Source organism: Leopardus geoffroyi, chromosome C3, assembly GCF_018350155.1.
Source record: "Leopardus geoffroyi isolate Oge1 chromosome C3, O.geoffroyi_Oge1_pat1.0, whole genome shotgun sequence".
NCBI classification, from domain to species: Eukaryota; Metazoa; Chordata; class Mammalia; order Carnivora; family Felidae; genus Leopardus; species Leopardus geoffroyi.
This window is the reverse complement of record NC_059338.1, coordinates 89,669,878-89,687,814: the sequence shown is the minus strand read 5'-3', so window position 1 is coordinate 89,687,814 and position 17,937 is coordinate 89,669,878. Positions and strand designations below refer to the sequence as shown.

Genomic DNA, 17,937 nt, shown 5'->3' with positions numbered 1-17,937 from the left:
CACTGTTCTAGGAGCTTTACATGGATTATTTCTCATAATTCTCGACAACAATCCTATGAGGTAGGTACCGTTATTTTCTTCTTTTTACGGATAATGGAAACAAGTGAGGCAAGTAAGAGTAAGAGATTAGGAAAGAAACAGGACTGGAATTTGAATCCAGGCCTTTCTGACTTAAATCCCACACTGTGGCTACTACCTTATACTGGATGCTCACAGACACAGAGAAATGAAGGAACAGGCAGGAAAACATGATAGAAAGGGGCAAACAGAGAAGCAGCCTTATGGGACTCAACGTTGGATTTCCTGGGAGACTGTTGTTGAGGATACTAGCCACTCTGTCACACATGCCCTCTTTATGAGTGACCGCAGGACACCTGGAAGAGAGGTTGGTCCTAGATCTCAGAGCTAGAAACAGTCTGCCTTACATCTCAGAATCAGGAACGACAGCATTATGGACACTGTTAACTGTACATTGTGCTGGCTGCTGAAAATCACTGGGCTAGTATGGAATCCACCTTAGCAAATGTACAAGATTTTACAGCACGTACTTTGTTCATTCATGTGACTTTAGATTCCTATTACTTCCTAGTCTCTAATTTTATCTTTGCCCAGTAAAAAATTAGATTATCTATATCTGTATATTTATATGTGCATGCATTTCTATCTATCATCTAGCTATCTGTCAATCGTCTATCGGTCACCTATCTATCCATCTGATTTGGAGAGTGGCATGAAAATTATTGATCACAGCAGCCTGTTTTCGGACCAGTGGTATAGCAGTGAGATCTATGTCCTTGTAGACACTATAGTCAATGAGAAAGAGTCTTTAGAATGACACAACCTAGTGTAACAGTTTTGTCATTTATGAGTTGTGTGATCTTGGATAAGTTACTTAACCTTTCTTTCTTTTCTTTTTTAATTTTTTTATTTTAACGTTTCTTAATCTTTGAGACCAAGAGAGACAGAATATGAATGGGGGAGGGTCAGAGAGAGGGAGACACAGAATCCGAAACAGGCTCCAGGCTCTGAGCTGTCAGCACAGAGCCCGACGCGGGGCTCGTACTCACGGACCGCAAGATCATGACCTGAGCTGGAGTCGGACGCTCAACCGACTGAGCCACCCAGGCGCCCCGATTACTTAACCTTTCTTAAGGATTTGCTTCCAGATTTGTAAAATCAGCTTGGCAAGGGAATTGTGTGCATTAGACAAGGTGAGGCAACGTATTATGGCCCTAGTCATACACACACCCCGGAATCAAAAGTTCTACAAACCTAAACAATATTTACACTGATTTTCCTATTCCATTTAATTTTTTAAATGTTGGTCTGGCCTCAATTCATTGATTTCTGGACCCCTAGTAGGGTTGTTTCTCATAGTATGAAAAACACTGAGGGGTGCCTGGGTAGCTCAGTCGGTTAAGCATCCGGCTCTTGAGTTTCAGCTCAGATCATGATTTCGTGGTTTGTGAGTTCGAGCCCTGCATCAGACTCTGAGCTGACAGCGAGGAACCTGCTTGGGATGCGCTCTCTCCTCTCTCCCTGCCGCTCCCCCATGCTCACACGCTCTCTTTCTCGCTCTCTCAAAATAAATAAATAAACTTAAAAAAAAAAAAGAAAAAGAAAAACACTGAGAGGCAGTAGATGAAATGCCTGGCACGTTGTGAGCACTCAATAAATAGTACAGTATAGAAGGTTCTTCCTTCTTTATACAAATCCCAGTTTCCCCACTAACCGGCCCTGTCCTAGAGCTCTGCAGGAACATGGCTGCACTCACTGTGTGTTCCTTCCATCCAGCCTCGGCTTCTCCATCCATACCAGGGGCAGGGGTCACTGGTGGTTTCCCCTTTGCTGTTTCACCCCGGCTAGACACCTCTGTTTCCCGCTCTTTTTCACCAACTGGTTCCCCAGTTTTATAAGCAACTCTGTGAGCTACCAACACTAATGTGCAAGAATTGTATTCTGTGATAAGCTACTCAGAGTCAGTCTCTGTTGTTGATAACAAGAATCCTACTAGTTTGGGCCTCCAAAGTACATGCCTCCAGGAAGCCACCCAGGGTTACACAGGTAGGAAAATGACATCTGACTCTCCAAGTTACCAACTTTTCTTGAATGAAGGAGGAGAAAGGCTTGCTTTTCAGTAGGGCATACAGTGCCTTAATTTGGAAGAATTTAAGTGTACTTCTGGAATTCTGCACAGCCAAAAAGGCCAATAGTAGAAACTACTTTGAGGCCAGGGCAGAGGAGAGGGCGTGCCGGTCCTGTGTCAGCCAGCAGTGCTCACCTGTGGTGACCTCGGTGACAAGTTCCGCCGAGTTGTGACATCCCTGTACGATGCTCCGCGTCCAATGGGAGAGGTCCCTGCCGGTCTCGGCCCTGAAGACATGTGTCTCGATCCCCTGCCTGGTGCCCGTTCGCGTAGCAAAGGACAGATCCACACCAGCCTGGGGCGATCCTTTGGCCGGACCTGAATGGACCAGCCTGTCGAGAGAGACAAATCTCCATCAAACTGTAAACCACTGTGTTCACCTGACTTGTCATCTGATCAAAGCTTCCACATTGGTGATTTGCTCTCGTTTCTCTGACCTAGGACCAAAGGGTCCAGGTTAACCCCAGTGTCCCCCGTGGTTTTCTGCCTTCTGCTCTGCCAGTCCCTCTCCAGGGCTACGGTGAGATTTAGAAAGTGCCCGGGGAGCCGTATCCGGCTGAATGTGCAGAGGAGTTGAATCGTATGCCTTTAACTCCCACGAGACAAGTTCCACGATACCCACTGGGCCAACAAGAGAATTGAGAAAGTGAGAGCGAGAACAACTTAAATAGTGTGTATAGTCCTCCCCATTCCATTCCTGGGCAGGAGTATGTCCCGGTGTGAGCACAACACTGTTTCCTGGCTTAGCCTCCGTCCCCCTGCAAGTCTTGTAGTTTGGCTCATCTGGGTGTACCGAATGCGTTTTTTTTTTTTTTTTTTTTTTTTTTTTTTTAATTTTTTTTTTTTTCAATGTTTATTTATTTTTGGGACAGAGAGAGACACAGCATGAATGGGGGAAGGGCAGAGAGAGAGGGAGACACAGAATTGGAAACAGGCTCCAGGCTCTGAGCCATCAGCCCAGAGCCCGACGCGGGGCTCGAACTCACGGACCGCGAGATCGTGACCTGGCTGAAGTCGGACGCTTAACCAACTGCGCCACCCAGGCGCCCCCCGAATGCGTTTTTTAAGCACACAGCCTCCAAACACAAGCAAACCACTACGGGACTCCACTAAAGAAGCAGCAGTGGTAACACCTAGGAATAACTGGCGATGCTGGGCTTCCTGGGAAATGGAAAGAACAGCACTTACTGGAAGATTTAAGGGATTTCCAAGAGTGCTTTTTGCCACAGTTTGCACACTGACTTTAAAGCGCACGCTTTAAAGCATAAAATGTGACTCCCATCGTAAATATTTTCTGAAAGGCCAGACGGAAACCGTGAGGAATCACAGTCTCTGAGCCCTACCCCCTGAGCAGGCACTGGCTCCTCCTTCTCACGCCTCCCCTTTAAACCTCTGGATCTCTCCTGCTCCTCGATGTCTGATATCTCAACCTTCTTTGGGAAGACACGCCCGTATCAATCATTTGCAGGATAGCACGAGTATAATTTAGTAAATGTGACTTCTCCCTAGGATATTTGCATTTTCAGTCTTATCTTTTGGTACAGAAAGAAACAGTACCATTTGCCAGAGAAATTCCAGGTGTCTATTCACTCAGTGGACGGGAGATGGGAGACTGACTTTTTTAGGCAAGGGGCTTGTTACCCCTAGATTAAAAATTGCACAAAGAAATCCAAAAGCTCATCTCCTCTTGTAAGCTTAGATATTGCAGAGCAAAATTACCAGTGAAATCAAACACAGTACCCTGTTGGATTTCTAGCAACAAGCTTCTTGTAGAACTCTGAAAAGCTTTCTTTTACTCACAAAGCTGGAATTGGTGGCGGGGGTGGTTTGCAACGCAGCCTTGAAGAAAAAGGTTTGTTGACAAGCTTTTTGATCGTAAAATTCTTTGAAGATAGAGAAGATTCCAAGAGATAATGAAGGCTGGCAAGAATGTGGAGGAAAGGGACCCCCTGCGCACTGTTGGTGGGAATGCAAATTGGTGCAGCCACCATGGAAAATAGTACGGAGGTTCTGCAAAAAAACTGAAATTAGAACTACCATAAGATACAGCAATTCAATTCTGGGAATATGTCTGAAGGAAGCACACTCAGTATCTCAGAGAGGTATCTGCAACCCCAAGTTTGTTACAGCATATTCACAGTAGTTAAGATATAAAAACAACCTAAATGTCCATCGATGGATAAATGGATTTTAAAAATGTGGTATACACACACACACACACACACACACACACACATACACACAGACACACACACACACACACACACACACACACACACACACACACTGGAATATTACTCAGCCTTAAGAAAGAAGGAAACCCTGCCATTTGCAAGAGCATGGGTGAATATGGAGGGCACTATGGCTAAGTAAAATAAGCCAGGCAGAAAAAGACAAATACTGGGTGGTATCATTCATATGTGGAATCTGAAAAAAAGTCAAACTCATAGAAACAGAGTAGAATGATGGTTGCCAGGGCTACAAGGTGGGAGAAACAGGGAGATGTTGGTCAAAGGGTACAAACTTTTAGTCATAAGATGAATAACCCCTGAGGATCTAATGTATACCATGATCACTATACTTAATAATACTGTATTGTATACTTGAAATTTACTAAGAGAATAGACCTTAGGCTATTCCCTCCACACACACACCAAAGTAACTATATTGAGGATATAGATGTATTAATTAACTTGATTGTGGTAATCATCTCACCATATATAGATTGTGCACATTAGGCTTTACTTGTCAATTATACCTTAATAGAAAGTAATAATAAAAGAGAAGTTCCATGAATCTCATTGAGAGAAGAATCTGGGACAGTGTGAAGGGAACTGTCTGTTGACATGGGTTTCAAAATCTTGGTGAGGCTAAAGAAAAAAGAAAGCATTTCTCAAAAGCCTAACATGGGTTATAAAGGGATTGAGAGCCAGGTAAAAATTCATTAAGATAAGGTACAAATACAGATTTTTGAATTTATTCCATCCTATTTTTAAAAAATGTATTCTTTTGTTCAAAAGTCAAACTGTCAGGGTGCCTGGGTGGCTCAGTTGGTTAAGCATCTGATTCCTGGTTTTGGCTCAGATCATGATCTCACGATTGTGAGAGTACTTAAGATTCTCACACCCTTCTGCCTCTGCCACTCTCCTGTTCTTGCACATGCCTGTGCACACATGCTTGTGTGCACATGCACACACACACTTTCTCTTTCTCTTCAAAAGAATAAATAAGATAAACATTAAAAAAATGTCAAACTAAAAAAAAGAAACGTACTTATAAAAAACAAGGATTTATATTGTTTTCTTAGTTGCGTAAATATGTTTTTTATACTTGATGGTGTTTAAGTTTTAGTTACTTGAGGAAATACATCTAGCTTTTCCTTTTTAAAACTCTTAAAAATCTGTATAGGTTGGGGGCATCTGGCTGGCTCAGCCAGATCTTGGATCCTGAGTTCGAGCCCCACATGGTATGTAGAGATTCCTTAAATAAATATAACTTAAAAAAAAAAATTGGCATTTTTTTTACAGCTGGCCTGTTGCACTGTAAACTGAAGAGAGATAACAAGGTTTGGGGGGCATAAAAGCCCTCATGAGACCCCTATTCTGCCATGTGTCAAATGTTCTAGGAATCCCTACTTCATAAGGTAGTGTTTTAAAGATCAACTGAAATAATCTGTGAAATCCATAAAATAATAATATTCTAATCTGTCCACACCTAGCACAGACCCAGCATACAGTTTGTACTCAGTATTATTTCCATACCCTTACCCTATCCCTTAGTGCCCCTACCCTCATTTCCCTTATTTTAATATAAGCAAGATGAATTTTTCTTTTAGTAGGCTCCACGCTCAATGTGGGACTTGAACTCACAACCTTGAGAGATCAAGAGTCACACGGTCTACCAACTGAGCCAGCCAGGCACCTCTCGGTTTCCTTATTTTAAAAATACAACTCCTGCCTCCCATGCTTGGGATTCTTTATAATAAAGTACAAAAAAAAAAAGCACTTAATTCAGTATTTAGTGATCATCACAAGCATTCAGTAAACGTTAGTTCCCTTACGCCTTCCCTAGCCGGACATGTTCTCATTTGTTATACCCTAAATGTCCACCGAGGGGGCATCAGCGCTGTCACAATCAGGGCCAGTGCAAATGTAACACTGAGGCACAAGTGAAGGGAGAAGAAGATGTACCACCCTCATGGAGAATGTCACTTTTTTATGAATTTCCTACCAATATTAATTTTTCTCCAGAGAGACTATAAAATCGAAGCCAATAATAACTGGAAATTTAATTTGTTGGAAAATTTGCACTTGGTAGGTCTGGGTATAGGGAATGAAATTACTAACTGACTCTAACAAGGTATGAGAAAGGCCTGTATCTAGCGGACCAACACTATGCACAAGGCATCCTTGATGGGGAAACCCAGTGAGTTAAGAGGGAGCACCACTTCTGTATTTGTTATTCGTCTCCTCGCCAAATCTCATTCAAAAGAAAAGGGAAGAGAAGAAATTGATTTTTCCACTGATCAAGTGTGAATTATCTAATATCTATATTAAAGAACAAGTTGATTTGCTATCTGAAAAATAGCAGACATGCTGAATAATGTATTCTTTTGAGTACACCAATATTGGCTAATGAAATGTGCCAAGCTGTAGGTAAACAATCAGATAAAGCAAATTTCTTTTCCGCTACCTCATGTGCATACTGGTAACAAAAACATCTTCCAGATTAAAAACAAGTGAATTGGGGCGCGTGGGTGGCTCAGTCGGTTGAGCATCTGACTTCGGCTCAGGTCATGATCTTGCAGTTCCTGAGTTCGAACCCCGTGTCGGGTTCTGGACTGACAGTTCAGAGCCTGGAGCCTGCTTCAGATTCTGTGTCCCCCCCTCTCTCTGCCCCACCCCTGCTTGTGCTCTGTCTCTCTCTGTCTTTCAGTGAATAAACATAAAAAAAAATTTTAAATCAAGCGAACTACATCCCAGTATCCACACGATGCACATAGGTACATGTACTTCTCAGCGTAAAGTATTACACAGACCTTGAAAGTTATTTTATAAACATGGATGGCAAATATGGGGAAATGTGTATGTATCTACCGAAAGTCTCTAGATACACAATTCAACCATGTAAGAGAAAAACCTGGAAACAAATCCATTAAAATGCTGAGTCATTTTATGAGTGATTTCATTTCTTCTTATGGTATTTTTTTTTTTTTAATCTTGAAATCTCCACTTAGCAACAGATACTTTACAATTTAAAGATTCACTTTAGAAGGCTATGAGGCTGGAATGAAGTCAGATCTTTCACTTTAATTTTTAGGACCAGAGCTTGTATTCCACTGAAAAATACATGCATTCTGACTCAGAGCGACAAACATGCTTTGTTTGTTGTTTGTATAACATTAGTGTCAATTCAGTGTTGGAACAGCGGATGAGCTCCTCTCTGTGGCCCTACATGTCCATATGTCTAGGTTATTCTAAACTGTCCATGTCTCGCTCTTCACACTTAACACCTGCCATGGAAGAGCCTTTCTCAACATGGAGTTAACTGAGCCGCGTGGGATGGAACCTACACCTGTGGCCTCATTAATCCCTTACACAAACCAACTGGCCTCTGGCAAATGAGACAGAAGAGACCCTGAGACCTGCCAGTTGAAGTTACAGAATCTTTTTTGATTCAGGGTGCTCCAAGGGGCCTTAGAGGAGCTTCCTGCTCTGTTCAGGTCTCTTCTCTACTTCCAAATGATCACCAAAAAAGTCACGAAGTTCATTCATTCAATCAATCAATCAATCAAGATATCGCCATTCGCCAACTGATACATCCTACAAACATTTATGGAATACTTCCCTGTTATGGACTGAACTGTGTCCCCCTAAAATTCCTATGTTGAAGCCCTTGCCCATGTGGCTGTATTTGGAAATACAGACTATATAAGGTTAAGTAAGGGCATAAGTGTGGGCCCTTTACCAATAGGATGCTGCCCTTACAGGAAAAGAGATGCCAGAGATCTCCCTCCCTACACACACACACACACACACACACACACACACACACACACACACAAAGAGCAAGGACCAAGTGTGGACAGAGCAAGAAGGCAGCTGTCTATAAGCCAGGAAGAAAACTCTCACCAGAAACCAACCCTGATGGCACATTGATCTTGGACTTTTATCCTTCAAAACCATGAGAAAATAAATTTCTGTTGCTTATGTCACCTGCTTTGTAGTATTTTGTTATGGCAGCCATAGCCAACTCATAAATGCACCTACTCTATGCAGACCCAAGGCTAGGCATGGTGTGAGTACAACAGATGTGGCCCAAGGTTGGAGGAGATGAAGTTCACTTCAGGTTCTGCCCCAATTCTTAGAGGCTCACTCTTAGAATATAAAAGAAAGTCAGAACCAGCCTCTGGCAGATGACAAGTGGAAGAGATGAGCCAGAGTCAAGTGGACGGATGGAGAATTATTCCTCTTCATTGAGGCAATCTGATTATTAAGAAGATCTTCCTTCAGAGGGTGAACTGGAACCTCAAGAGAAAGCTGTTCCATCATAGGAAAGGCAGCAGTGGATTCTGGCACAAGAACAAAGAAACCCTACATTTATCAACATAATTGTCATTTCATCCCTACTAAGATATCAGAAATAATAGATTTCCTTGTTCTTAATATCATCCCCAACGAATTGCTTTTTGTGGCCAACAGTAATAAGTGGATGACAACATGTAGAGATGTGGACATGCGCCACTATGCCATCTTGAGAAGTCCGAACAGAGTTGGTTAGTTTACAAATCATGGCATTGCAAAAATGAGACAAGGCCACTGGACAGGGTAGGACCAAGATCCTTTCTCTTACCTCTTTTTTATTATGTGGGCTGCCACAGTGATAGGAGTGGCAGCTACAAGGAAGATATAGAGAAAAATAGTGAAACGATTACATTTATAAATGTTCTGTGAAATCATTCTCTTGAGGTGAATTTGTATATTTCCAGCTACAACCAATAAAATAATATTGGATATACACTACTGGATAATGTACTGTCTGATTGTTCACTGAGCATCTCAGAGGGCTCACAGGTACCTCAGATCAACAGAAGTTAAAGCAATATTGTATAAGGTCCTTAAGATCTTAGGAATCCAATACTTGGGTTCTTTTTTTTTTTTAAGTTTATTTATTTACTTTGAGGGGGTCAGAGAGAGAGGGTGACAGAGAGAATCCCAAGCAGGCTCTGTGCTGTCAGCATGGAGTCCGACGTGGGGCTCGATCCTATGAACAATGAGACCATGTCCTGAGCTGAGATTAAGAGTCAGATGCTTAACCGACTGAGCCACCCAGGTGCCCCCCTTATACCTAGGCTCTAAATTAAGTAACACCAGGACCCACAAGGGCCATGTCCACTGCAAAGGACAGGATGTTTTCCCTGGGAGTCAAACCACTATTCAAAAGAAACCTTTAGATGGGCAATCGCGGGTCCTTATGAGGGAAGGTTTCCTAACAATGGCAAATACAACACAAGGGGCTATTTTTAGATGTCTATGGTGTACAAAGACAAGGACTAGGCATCTCTGTATCTCCAGGCAAACAGTGTTATTGACGAGTGGCTTAAAGAAAATATAACTTGTGAATTCTTGCTTTGCTGCTTTATGAAAATAACGTTTTTGAGATGTGAGCCTAAGAAAGGGGCAGTGGAAGCCAAGAAGGGAGTGGCATTTGGAAGAGAGCACCCTGATGCTTCAAATGAACTCAAGTCCTTCCTGGGAAGATTACACACCAACGTACCGGAAGGGCTTAGATGCTTCATAATTGAAACTCTGCGGGGACCTTTGGGAAATCAGGGAGAACAAGTCAGACTATTCTAAAAAAGTGAACTGGAAAAGTGAAAATTATATCTTGGTTTTCAAAACATGGAATAAAATAGATTCTTTGGCCTTGTTCCCAGGCAAAATTCAGTAATGGATTTTTTTAAAAAATGTTTCTTTATTTTGAGAGAGAGAATTAGAGCGAGTGAATGGGGGAGGGGAAGAGAGAGGGGCAGAGAGAGAATCCCAAGCAGACTCTGTGCTCTCAGCACACAGCCTGATGCGGGGCTCTATCTCACAATCCATGAGATCAAGAGTCAGACATTCAGCTGACAAAGCCACCCAGGCACCCCAGTAATGGATTTTTAAAAGCAATCTTTCTTTATTTCTTTCCTTCTTTTTTTGACTTTGGAAAATAGGAAATAGGAGTCCGTGAGGGCCTATATGGCTTCCTTACACCAACTGTTTTATCCAGAAACCAGATTATTAGAAAAGTAATAGATGAAGTAAGTATTCAGAAAAAAAAATGTACTGACAGTTTCCTTTAATATTCATTTGGACTTAAAAGGAATAAGTTTTGGGTACAAAGCTTATCAGCTGGAAGAGTACTTTGTTAAGGGGTCATAGACATCACGAGTCAATTTAATTAGGAATGGAGGCAGAGCTATGGCCTTAGTCCTGTCCTGTTAAACATTTTTATCAGTGGCTTGTATGAAGAGGGCATGCACCTCAAGTCAGCAGATGACCCAAAACTGGTAAGAAGACGAAATATAGAATCAAGACGGAAGACTGCTAAGCACTGTAGTTTGAGCCCAAAACAAACAACGACAACGACAAAATTAGAATGGGAGAGACTTGATGTAGAAGCACCACTGGAAATTAGTTGACTCAGAGCTACCAACAGCACTAACGTGAATTTAAACTCAGTTAACAGAATGAGAGAAGGTGCTGGCCCTGTGTGGCCCTATGCTGGTCAGACCATGCCTAAAACGCAGCATTCGGTCCTAGGCACCAAGCCCTGTGGACCGTTATTCTGAACAATGTGTATAAATCATAAAGTAAACAGAATTACAAAGGAAAGCAGTGATACCGAAATACAGTTCCACGCAAGACTCCTAATGCTGAAGACAATGATCAAAACAGCAGAGTACCCAAAACTGCTTCAGAAAGAACATCGTTTGGATATATCCTGTCTGGCAAAGAGAAGACATTGTGTGAGGAATGGAGGGAGGAAGGGGCAGGCATAAGTGTCCACGATGTCTGTGGAAGTGCTCAAGCATAGGCTGGACAGGGACTTCCTGGGGACAGTAGAGACACTTCTCGCCTTGAGAGTCTATAGTCGGATCAAAGCCATCCCTGAACCTTGGCCCATCCAGGAAGAGCCACATTTGGAGCAGACGATTTGCTTCCAGGGATGCAGGGTGAGGTAGGAGGTCTTCCAGGAAGACTGAGACAGCCTCCATGGCAGCCAGCAGGGGTCCTTGGACACCACTCTGTGGGGTTTGTTGCTCATGTGTTGAAGTTGACAGGTCCAGGGTAAAAATATGTGGGAGGAAACAAACTTGCTGTGGACAGCAGCACAGCAATCTTCTGGAGCTCCAGACCAAATGCAGTATGGTCTCCTTAAGGTAGGTGCCCCTCTTCCGGGTCCCTACACAGCATTTACGATTACCATCTCCTCTCCCTTGCTAGATTCAGATGCTCTTCAGGGTAGGAGCATCTCTCCTTGATTCTGTGGTGCCTGGCATTCTACCTGACACGTGGGATTCACTACCTGTTGGCTGAACAACTGCATGAATACAAGTTTTCCAAAATGTTTAAAAAATGTGAGTTCAATTTTGCAAAGGAAAGCGCACACACACACACACACACACACACACGCCTGACCTATTCTGAAATGCTATGAAACGTGCGGCAGTGAAAAGGCCCCCTAATGGGCTCTTCACTTGCAGACCACGCTTAGGAACACATTACCATAGCCAGATTCTGGACACTAAGTAGCAAGTAAATGTCAACTGGACATTGAGATTTTTAAAAGTCATCACGTGCACATTTAGAAAGGTAGGGCTTAAGGAATAGAATGTGTCTGCTAGAGTTTAGAGTTTGTCCTATTCTATTTTTTTTTTAAGTTTTTAAATTTATTTTTGAGAGACAGAGCACAAGTTGGGAAGCGGGACAGAGAGAGGAGACCCAGAATCCAAAGCAGGCTCCAGGCTCTGAGCTGTCAGCACAGAGCTTGACGCGGGGCTCAAACCTATTAACCATGAGATCACAACTTGAGCTGAAGTTGGACACTTAACCGACTGAGCCACCCAGGTGCCCCAGAGTTTGTCCTATTCTTGCAGAACAGCCTCTTTACATGCCTCCCAAGATTCTTCCCAAGGATATTTTCTGATCTGCAGTCTCAAGGGGGACTCTGAAATAGCTATTATTTATATTTCAATTATTTTACATTTTAAGCTATTTGTGTATCCTTAAAAATATGACCATCTGTCTCTTATCTGTGGCAGGGACTAAACTATAGCAACCAAGGAAATGTTGTCTCTCAAGAGAAGATAACTCTCTTACCCAGTCAGGGAAAAATACCGGCACCCTGGGACAGGCTTTCAAGCTGTAATTCACACCCAATTTCTAAGTTTTATCTGAAACTGTGTGAGAAACCCAAGGACATGCTTTGTTCTCTGGTTATGGAAGTCAAATACACATGCCCATGGTTGGAAGCAAACTCCACCAACTCCAGCAAGATGTGACATTTCCTATTATCTGGAAGTATGAATAAGGGAACAAATGAAAGGCCCATATAAACCGAGTGGGCCTGGAGGGTGAAGCCACAGAGATGAGGGGACAGAGGAGAGAGTCAGATAGCCCAACTGGGCTATTTGCCAACTGTGCGACCTCAGCAAGTCTCAAACACTCTCCACGCCTCAGATGCCTCAAATGCAAACCGGGGGTAGCAATATGCCTACCTCATTGTATTGTTGCTAAGGATGAAATGAGTTATATGAATGCTGTGTGGAACAGCGCCTGGAACAGAATATATAGGAATAGCCACTATTCTCATTAGGTCAATCAGGGCGGGACTTTTTATCTGATTGTTCCCAACTGTATGTGTACAACCTAGAACAATTCCAGGCACGTGGCAAGCACTCAGCAAATATTTGTTGAATGAATAGCTAGAATACAAGGAGGATGATTTTCTAAGAAGTTTGTGATTAATGACTGTTATGAGATACCGTGATTTCTCTCCCACCCTCAGTCTCCCATCATGAAACCGTAGCTCATGCTAGATCCAAAGAACTTGGGTTTACATCTGCTAAATGCTCATTTCCAGATTAACTCAATCCTGGCAAAAACTGATCTTGAAAGGTCATTGGGATGAGATACTCTATGGGATTAGCCTAACATCCATCTCCTGTTTCTTCCTTCAAATCTATCTCTAGCAACTGGTGTTTTTAGCAGTGACTTGTTTAGGGAGTCAGAGTTAACCTTTTCTGGTCTGAGAGTGGAAGGTACCATTTTATCAATGAACTAAGTCAGTAAGATTTCACATTCATGGCTAGCATGGATCCAGTGTACATAAATTTAAAGATTTATATATAAATGGGTCCCTAGCCCAGAAAAAAGAAAGGGTGAAATGTTTTTATTTTTATAATGTCTACTTATTTTTGAAAGAGAGAGAAAGAGAATGAGCAGGGAAGGGGCAGAGAGAGAGCGGGACAGAGGATCCAAAGCAGGCGCTGAGCTGACAGCATATGAGCCCGATGCGGGGCTCAAACCCACAACCCACAAACTGTGAGATCATGAGCTAAGCCGAAGTTGGACACTCAACTGACTGCGCCACCCAGGCGCCCTAAGGGTGAAATGTTTTTAAATGACTTCACTGCCCAAAGTGGCACACAAGGTGGACCCCACAAGGCTCCATGTGGCTGTGGGATAAACCCACTTGAAGGTCAAATTCTTTGTTCAATATTTGGGGGAACCTGGTGGTAGAAATTCCTTCATGTCCAAAGAAGGTCAAGCAAAAGGTGTCTCTACTGAGGTACTAGGCTGCACACAGTTTCGGGATCCTCACATCCCTTTGCATGCCTGGTTTTGAGAAAAACAAAAACAAAAAAACCTGTCTCACAAAGGATGCTTATGCACTAATTTAATTCCAGATATAGGTGTTAGAAAATGCTGCATAAAATGTCCCACACAAAAACATTATTATTAATATCCTTAATTAAAACAAAAACAGTTACAGCACACAGATTCAGCCAAATTAGTAAAATTACATATTAGGTAACTGGGTTGCTAAGCAATATTACATTCTTGCTTAATTGCTGTAATTAGCATCTCCCAGCATATGCCACAATGCAAGCCAAAAAAAAAAAAAAAAAAAAAGAAAGAAAAAGAAAAACAACTGTTCAGATCCCTTAAATGGTTCTGGTGCACTTGATTACTTCCATCCACTAGTCACCGGAGCCCAGCAGTCAACGGGCTGACTAGGAAAGAAGTGAGGGGAAAAGTCACTAGTAAGCTCCGGACTGTCAGGGCGGAAGGGCTGCTCAGAAACCAGCATGCTGCCCCTCAGCCAAGAAGAGCTCACAATTGCCTCCTTTCTACCTCCTAAACTTTCATCTGAACATGGTGCTGAAAGGTTAGGCAAAGGGGTGCCTGGGTGGCTCAGTCGGTTAAGTGTCCGACTTCATCTCAGGTCATGATCTCATAGTCCATGAGTTCGAGCCCCGTGTCAGGCTCTGTGCTGACAGCTCAGAGCCTGGAGCCTGTTTCAGATTCTGTGTCTCCCTCTCTCGCTGACCCTCCCCTGTTCATGCTCTGTCTCTCTCTGTCTCAAAAGTAAATAAACATTAAAAAAAATTTTTTTTTGAAAGGTTAGGCAACATCCCATCTCTCCAAAAGATATCACTGAGGAATACTGACTGTAAGCAAAGACCGAGGAGAATGAGCAGCAAAAGAGCCAATTTTTGACTTTTAGTAAATCCAGCTGGATTTCCAGAGACCCGGACACATGTTCTCCCTGGTCTCGTGACCTCCCACAGCCAGCTGCTAGCAGTAATGTGGAGGGAGGAAAACCGATGCCTGTTCTGTGACTCGTTGCACTGACGCACTATCTCCCTGGGTCTCCACGATGCCCCGGAAAGCGTATCACAAGCTCCACTTTACCAACAAGGAATCCATGGTTCTGTGTGCTAAAGTGGTAGCTGGCCAGGTGAGTGTCCAGAATAGGAACCCACATGACTATAAAGTCTATAAACTTTCCACTATACCAGGAAAAGGGGCCAAACTCCAGCGTGTCAACTGTAGATAGGAAGGAAATTAAAGAGACGGAAGCAAACCATAAGAGACTTTTAAATACAAAGAACAAACTGAGGGTTGATGGGGAGGCACATAGGGGAGAGGAGAAAATGGGTGATGGGCATTGAGGAGGGCATTTATTGGAATGAGCACTGGGTGTCATATACAAGTGATGACTCACGGGAATACACCCCCAAAACCAAGAGCATACTGTATACACTGTATGTTAGCCAAATTGACAATAAATTATATTTAAAAGAGAGAGAGAGGGAGAGAGAGAATAATGAACTCTTCAGGTCACCCACAGATTTAATTCACCCCCACGCCCTTGCCATCTCCAGAGATGAACAAGGCTTACAGTCTGATGAATATTCTCACATATGATAGCCTAATGTCTTGGAAAATCTTCCTTTCAAGTTCATAGTCTTTCTTTTTTTTTAACCCTTAGCAATCTTAGAACTTTAATTTTTAAATATATTCTTTGAGTTTTCTGGTTATCTCTTCCACATTCCCTTATCCCATCTGTGTTTTAACTAGTTCAACATATATCACAATATGTATACAATAGGTATACTAAAAAGATCTTCAAGAACTTCTCCATGGAAAGTAATGACAATTAAAATCTGTCCTATTTTGCTGGGAAAATAAAACCATGAGTGAATAACCTGAAAAATTCGTTTTTATAACACTTGGCTTTTATCTCTCATATTTTTCTTCCTTCCTTCCTTCCTTCCTTCCTTCCTTCCTTCCTTCCTTCCTTCCTCCCTCCCTCCCTCCCTCCCTCCCTCTTTCTTTCTTTCTTTCTTTCTTTCTTTCTTTCTTTTTCTTTTTTTTATAATTCCCCAACCATCAGCCCTTGGTACAATGTTGGCCCCTAACAGGAGACTGTGAAACATTTCTTAAACTGAACTGGACATTCTTGCCCCAAGGAAGAAGGCATCAATAGGCTACCTTCCTGCAGTGTTGCACCTGGGTGCCTCAGTCAGTTAAGTGTCCAGCTTTTGATTTGGACTGAGGTCATGATCTCAGGTTGTGAGATCTCAGGTTGTGGAGCTGCTCCTGCTTGGGATTCTCTTTCCCTCTCTGCTTCTTCTCTGCTCATTCTTTCTCTCTCTCCAAAAAAAAAAAAAAAAAAAAAAAAGGACTTGCTTTCTGGTGTGAGTTGAGGGGTTCCAGTCTCCCCGTTCCATCTCTCACTTCCCCCTCCCTACAAATTAAAGCAACAAACTCTTAGCCCAGTCCTTATATCTCAACAACTTTGATCTAAGACACTACGAGTCCCTGATAAATGCAGTATTACATGTGGAATCAAATATGTCTACATACTTATCAGTTATTCATACATCAATTTCAATTAATTTTTTCAATATTAACAATTGCTAACATTTATCAATCACTTATTATGTCTCAGTCATATGTTAAACACTTACATTTACTGTCTTAATAGTTCCTATCAATAGCTGAATGAAGCAGAAGATACTACTGCCCTTCACAGAGATGAGACTTGGATTCGGAGAAATTGATATTTTGCCCAAGATCACATGGCAAGTAGAGGTCTCGGGGTCAACTCCTTGTCTGACTCCAAAGTCCTTGGACCCCCTCACTCTGCTTATCTCCCACCCAACTCTGAGGAGCTTCTGGATTAACAGGAAGGAGGGCAGGAAGGAGGCTGGCCATTAGTGTGAACACCAGGTATGGTTCACACAAACGGGAAGAATGGGCGTGAAGGCCAGCTCCACTCTTCTCAGGCTGACAGAGTGTGGTTCCATGGGCATGCAGATCCTCTTATGCTGCCCTAGGGAATGCCTATGGCACAGGCTCACATTCCCTAAGAGTGAAGAAGCCTCCCACGCTTAGTGTGAAAACCACAAGCTGATTGTAGTTGAATGTTTGACAAATGCGACTGGCCAAACTTCCCCAGTGGAAAGCATTCCTAAAATTTCTGAGGCTGCCCTGAGGCAGCAATTCCTTTTAGCACTGAGAAAACAGGTTAGTTCCTTAGACACCAAGGATTACCCAACATGTTTGATACAAGTGCCAGTGCCTTTGGCTCCCAAGTGGCATCAGGGGAGCAAAGTGCAATTCATCAGTTCCTCTTCCCCAGAGACCCCACCCCTTCTCTCGGGCCCACAGGTGGGACAGCTGGGCTCAGAGCCTCATTACTTTTGCAAGCTCTGTGCTTCCCAATCTTTTGCCAACCACTGGAACTAGGCGTGCAGAATTTCTGGGTTAAATCTCCTCTAGAATTCCAGAAATACTGCCACCTTAATCCTCTCTCCCTGTAGGCCTGTCACACTTGCCAATTATGATGACAGTGACAAAAAAAGAAAAAATCAACATACATCCTCCATATGGGCAAGAGTACCTTTTTTTCTTCATGTTCTGCGACATCAAGTAAGCTTTGGCTAAGCAAAAAAAAAAAAAAAAAAAAAAAAAAAGTTTTCCCAAGGACTCATAAAAGCTGAGGGATGAGACCAGCTAACATTACAACGTGTTTGAAAAGTTCCTGAGTGCACCGCTATAAATTGCAACGCGGATGCACGTAGGCACCATCGACGTTTGTCAGCAGGAGAAGCAACGGCTCCTAAACTTCCCTGCATGGTGGTCGACACTAAGAATGTGCTGTGAGCATTTCTGATGCCACTGCTATGAAACACAATCAAATTTTCATCTTCCAGAAAAATATAAATTAAATGT

The 17,937-nt window shown here is 42.8% G+C and overlaps 1 protein-coding gene across 3 annotated transcripts in view; it reads right to left on the bottom strand.

The window, feature by feature from the left end:
- SNTB1 (syntrophin beta 1) overlaps nt 1-17,937 on the bottom strand; it is a 237,128-nt gene that overhangs the window by 9,490 nt on the left and 209,701 nt on the right. For all 3 annotated transcript variants that reach the window (XM_045453795.1, XM_045453796.1, XM_045453794.1), the window contains one exon: nt 2,282-2,478. In XM_045453795.1, coding sequence (XP_045309751.1) covers nt 2,282-2,478 — 197 coding nt within the window. The remainder of the gene's footprint in view (nt 1-2,281; nt 2,479-17,937) is intronic.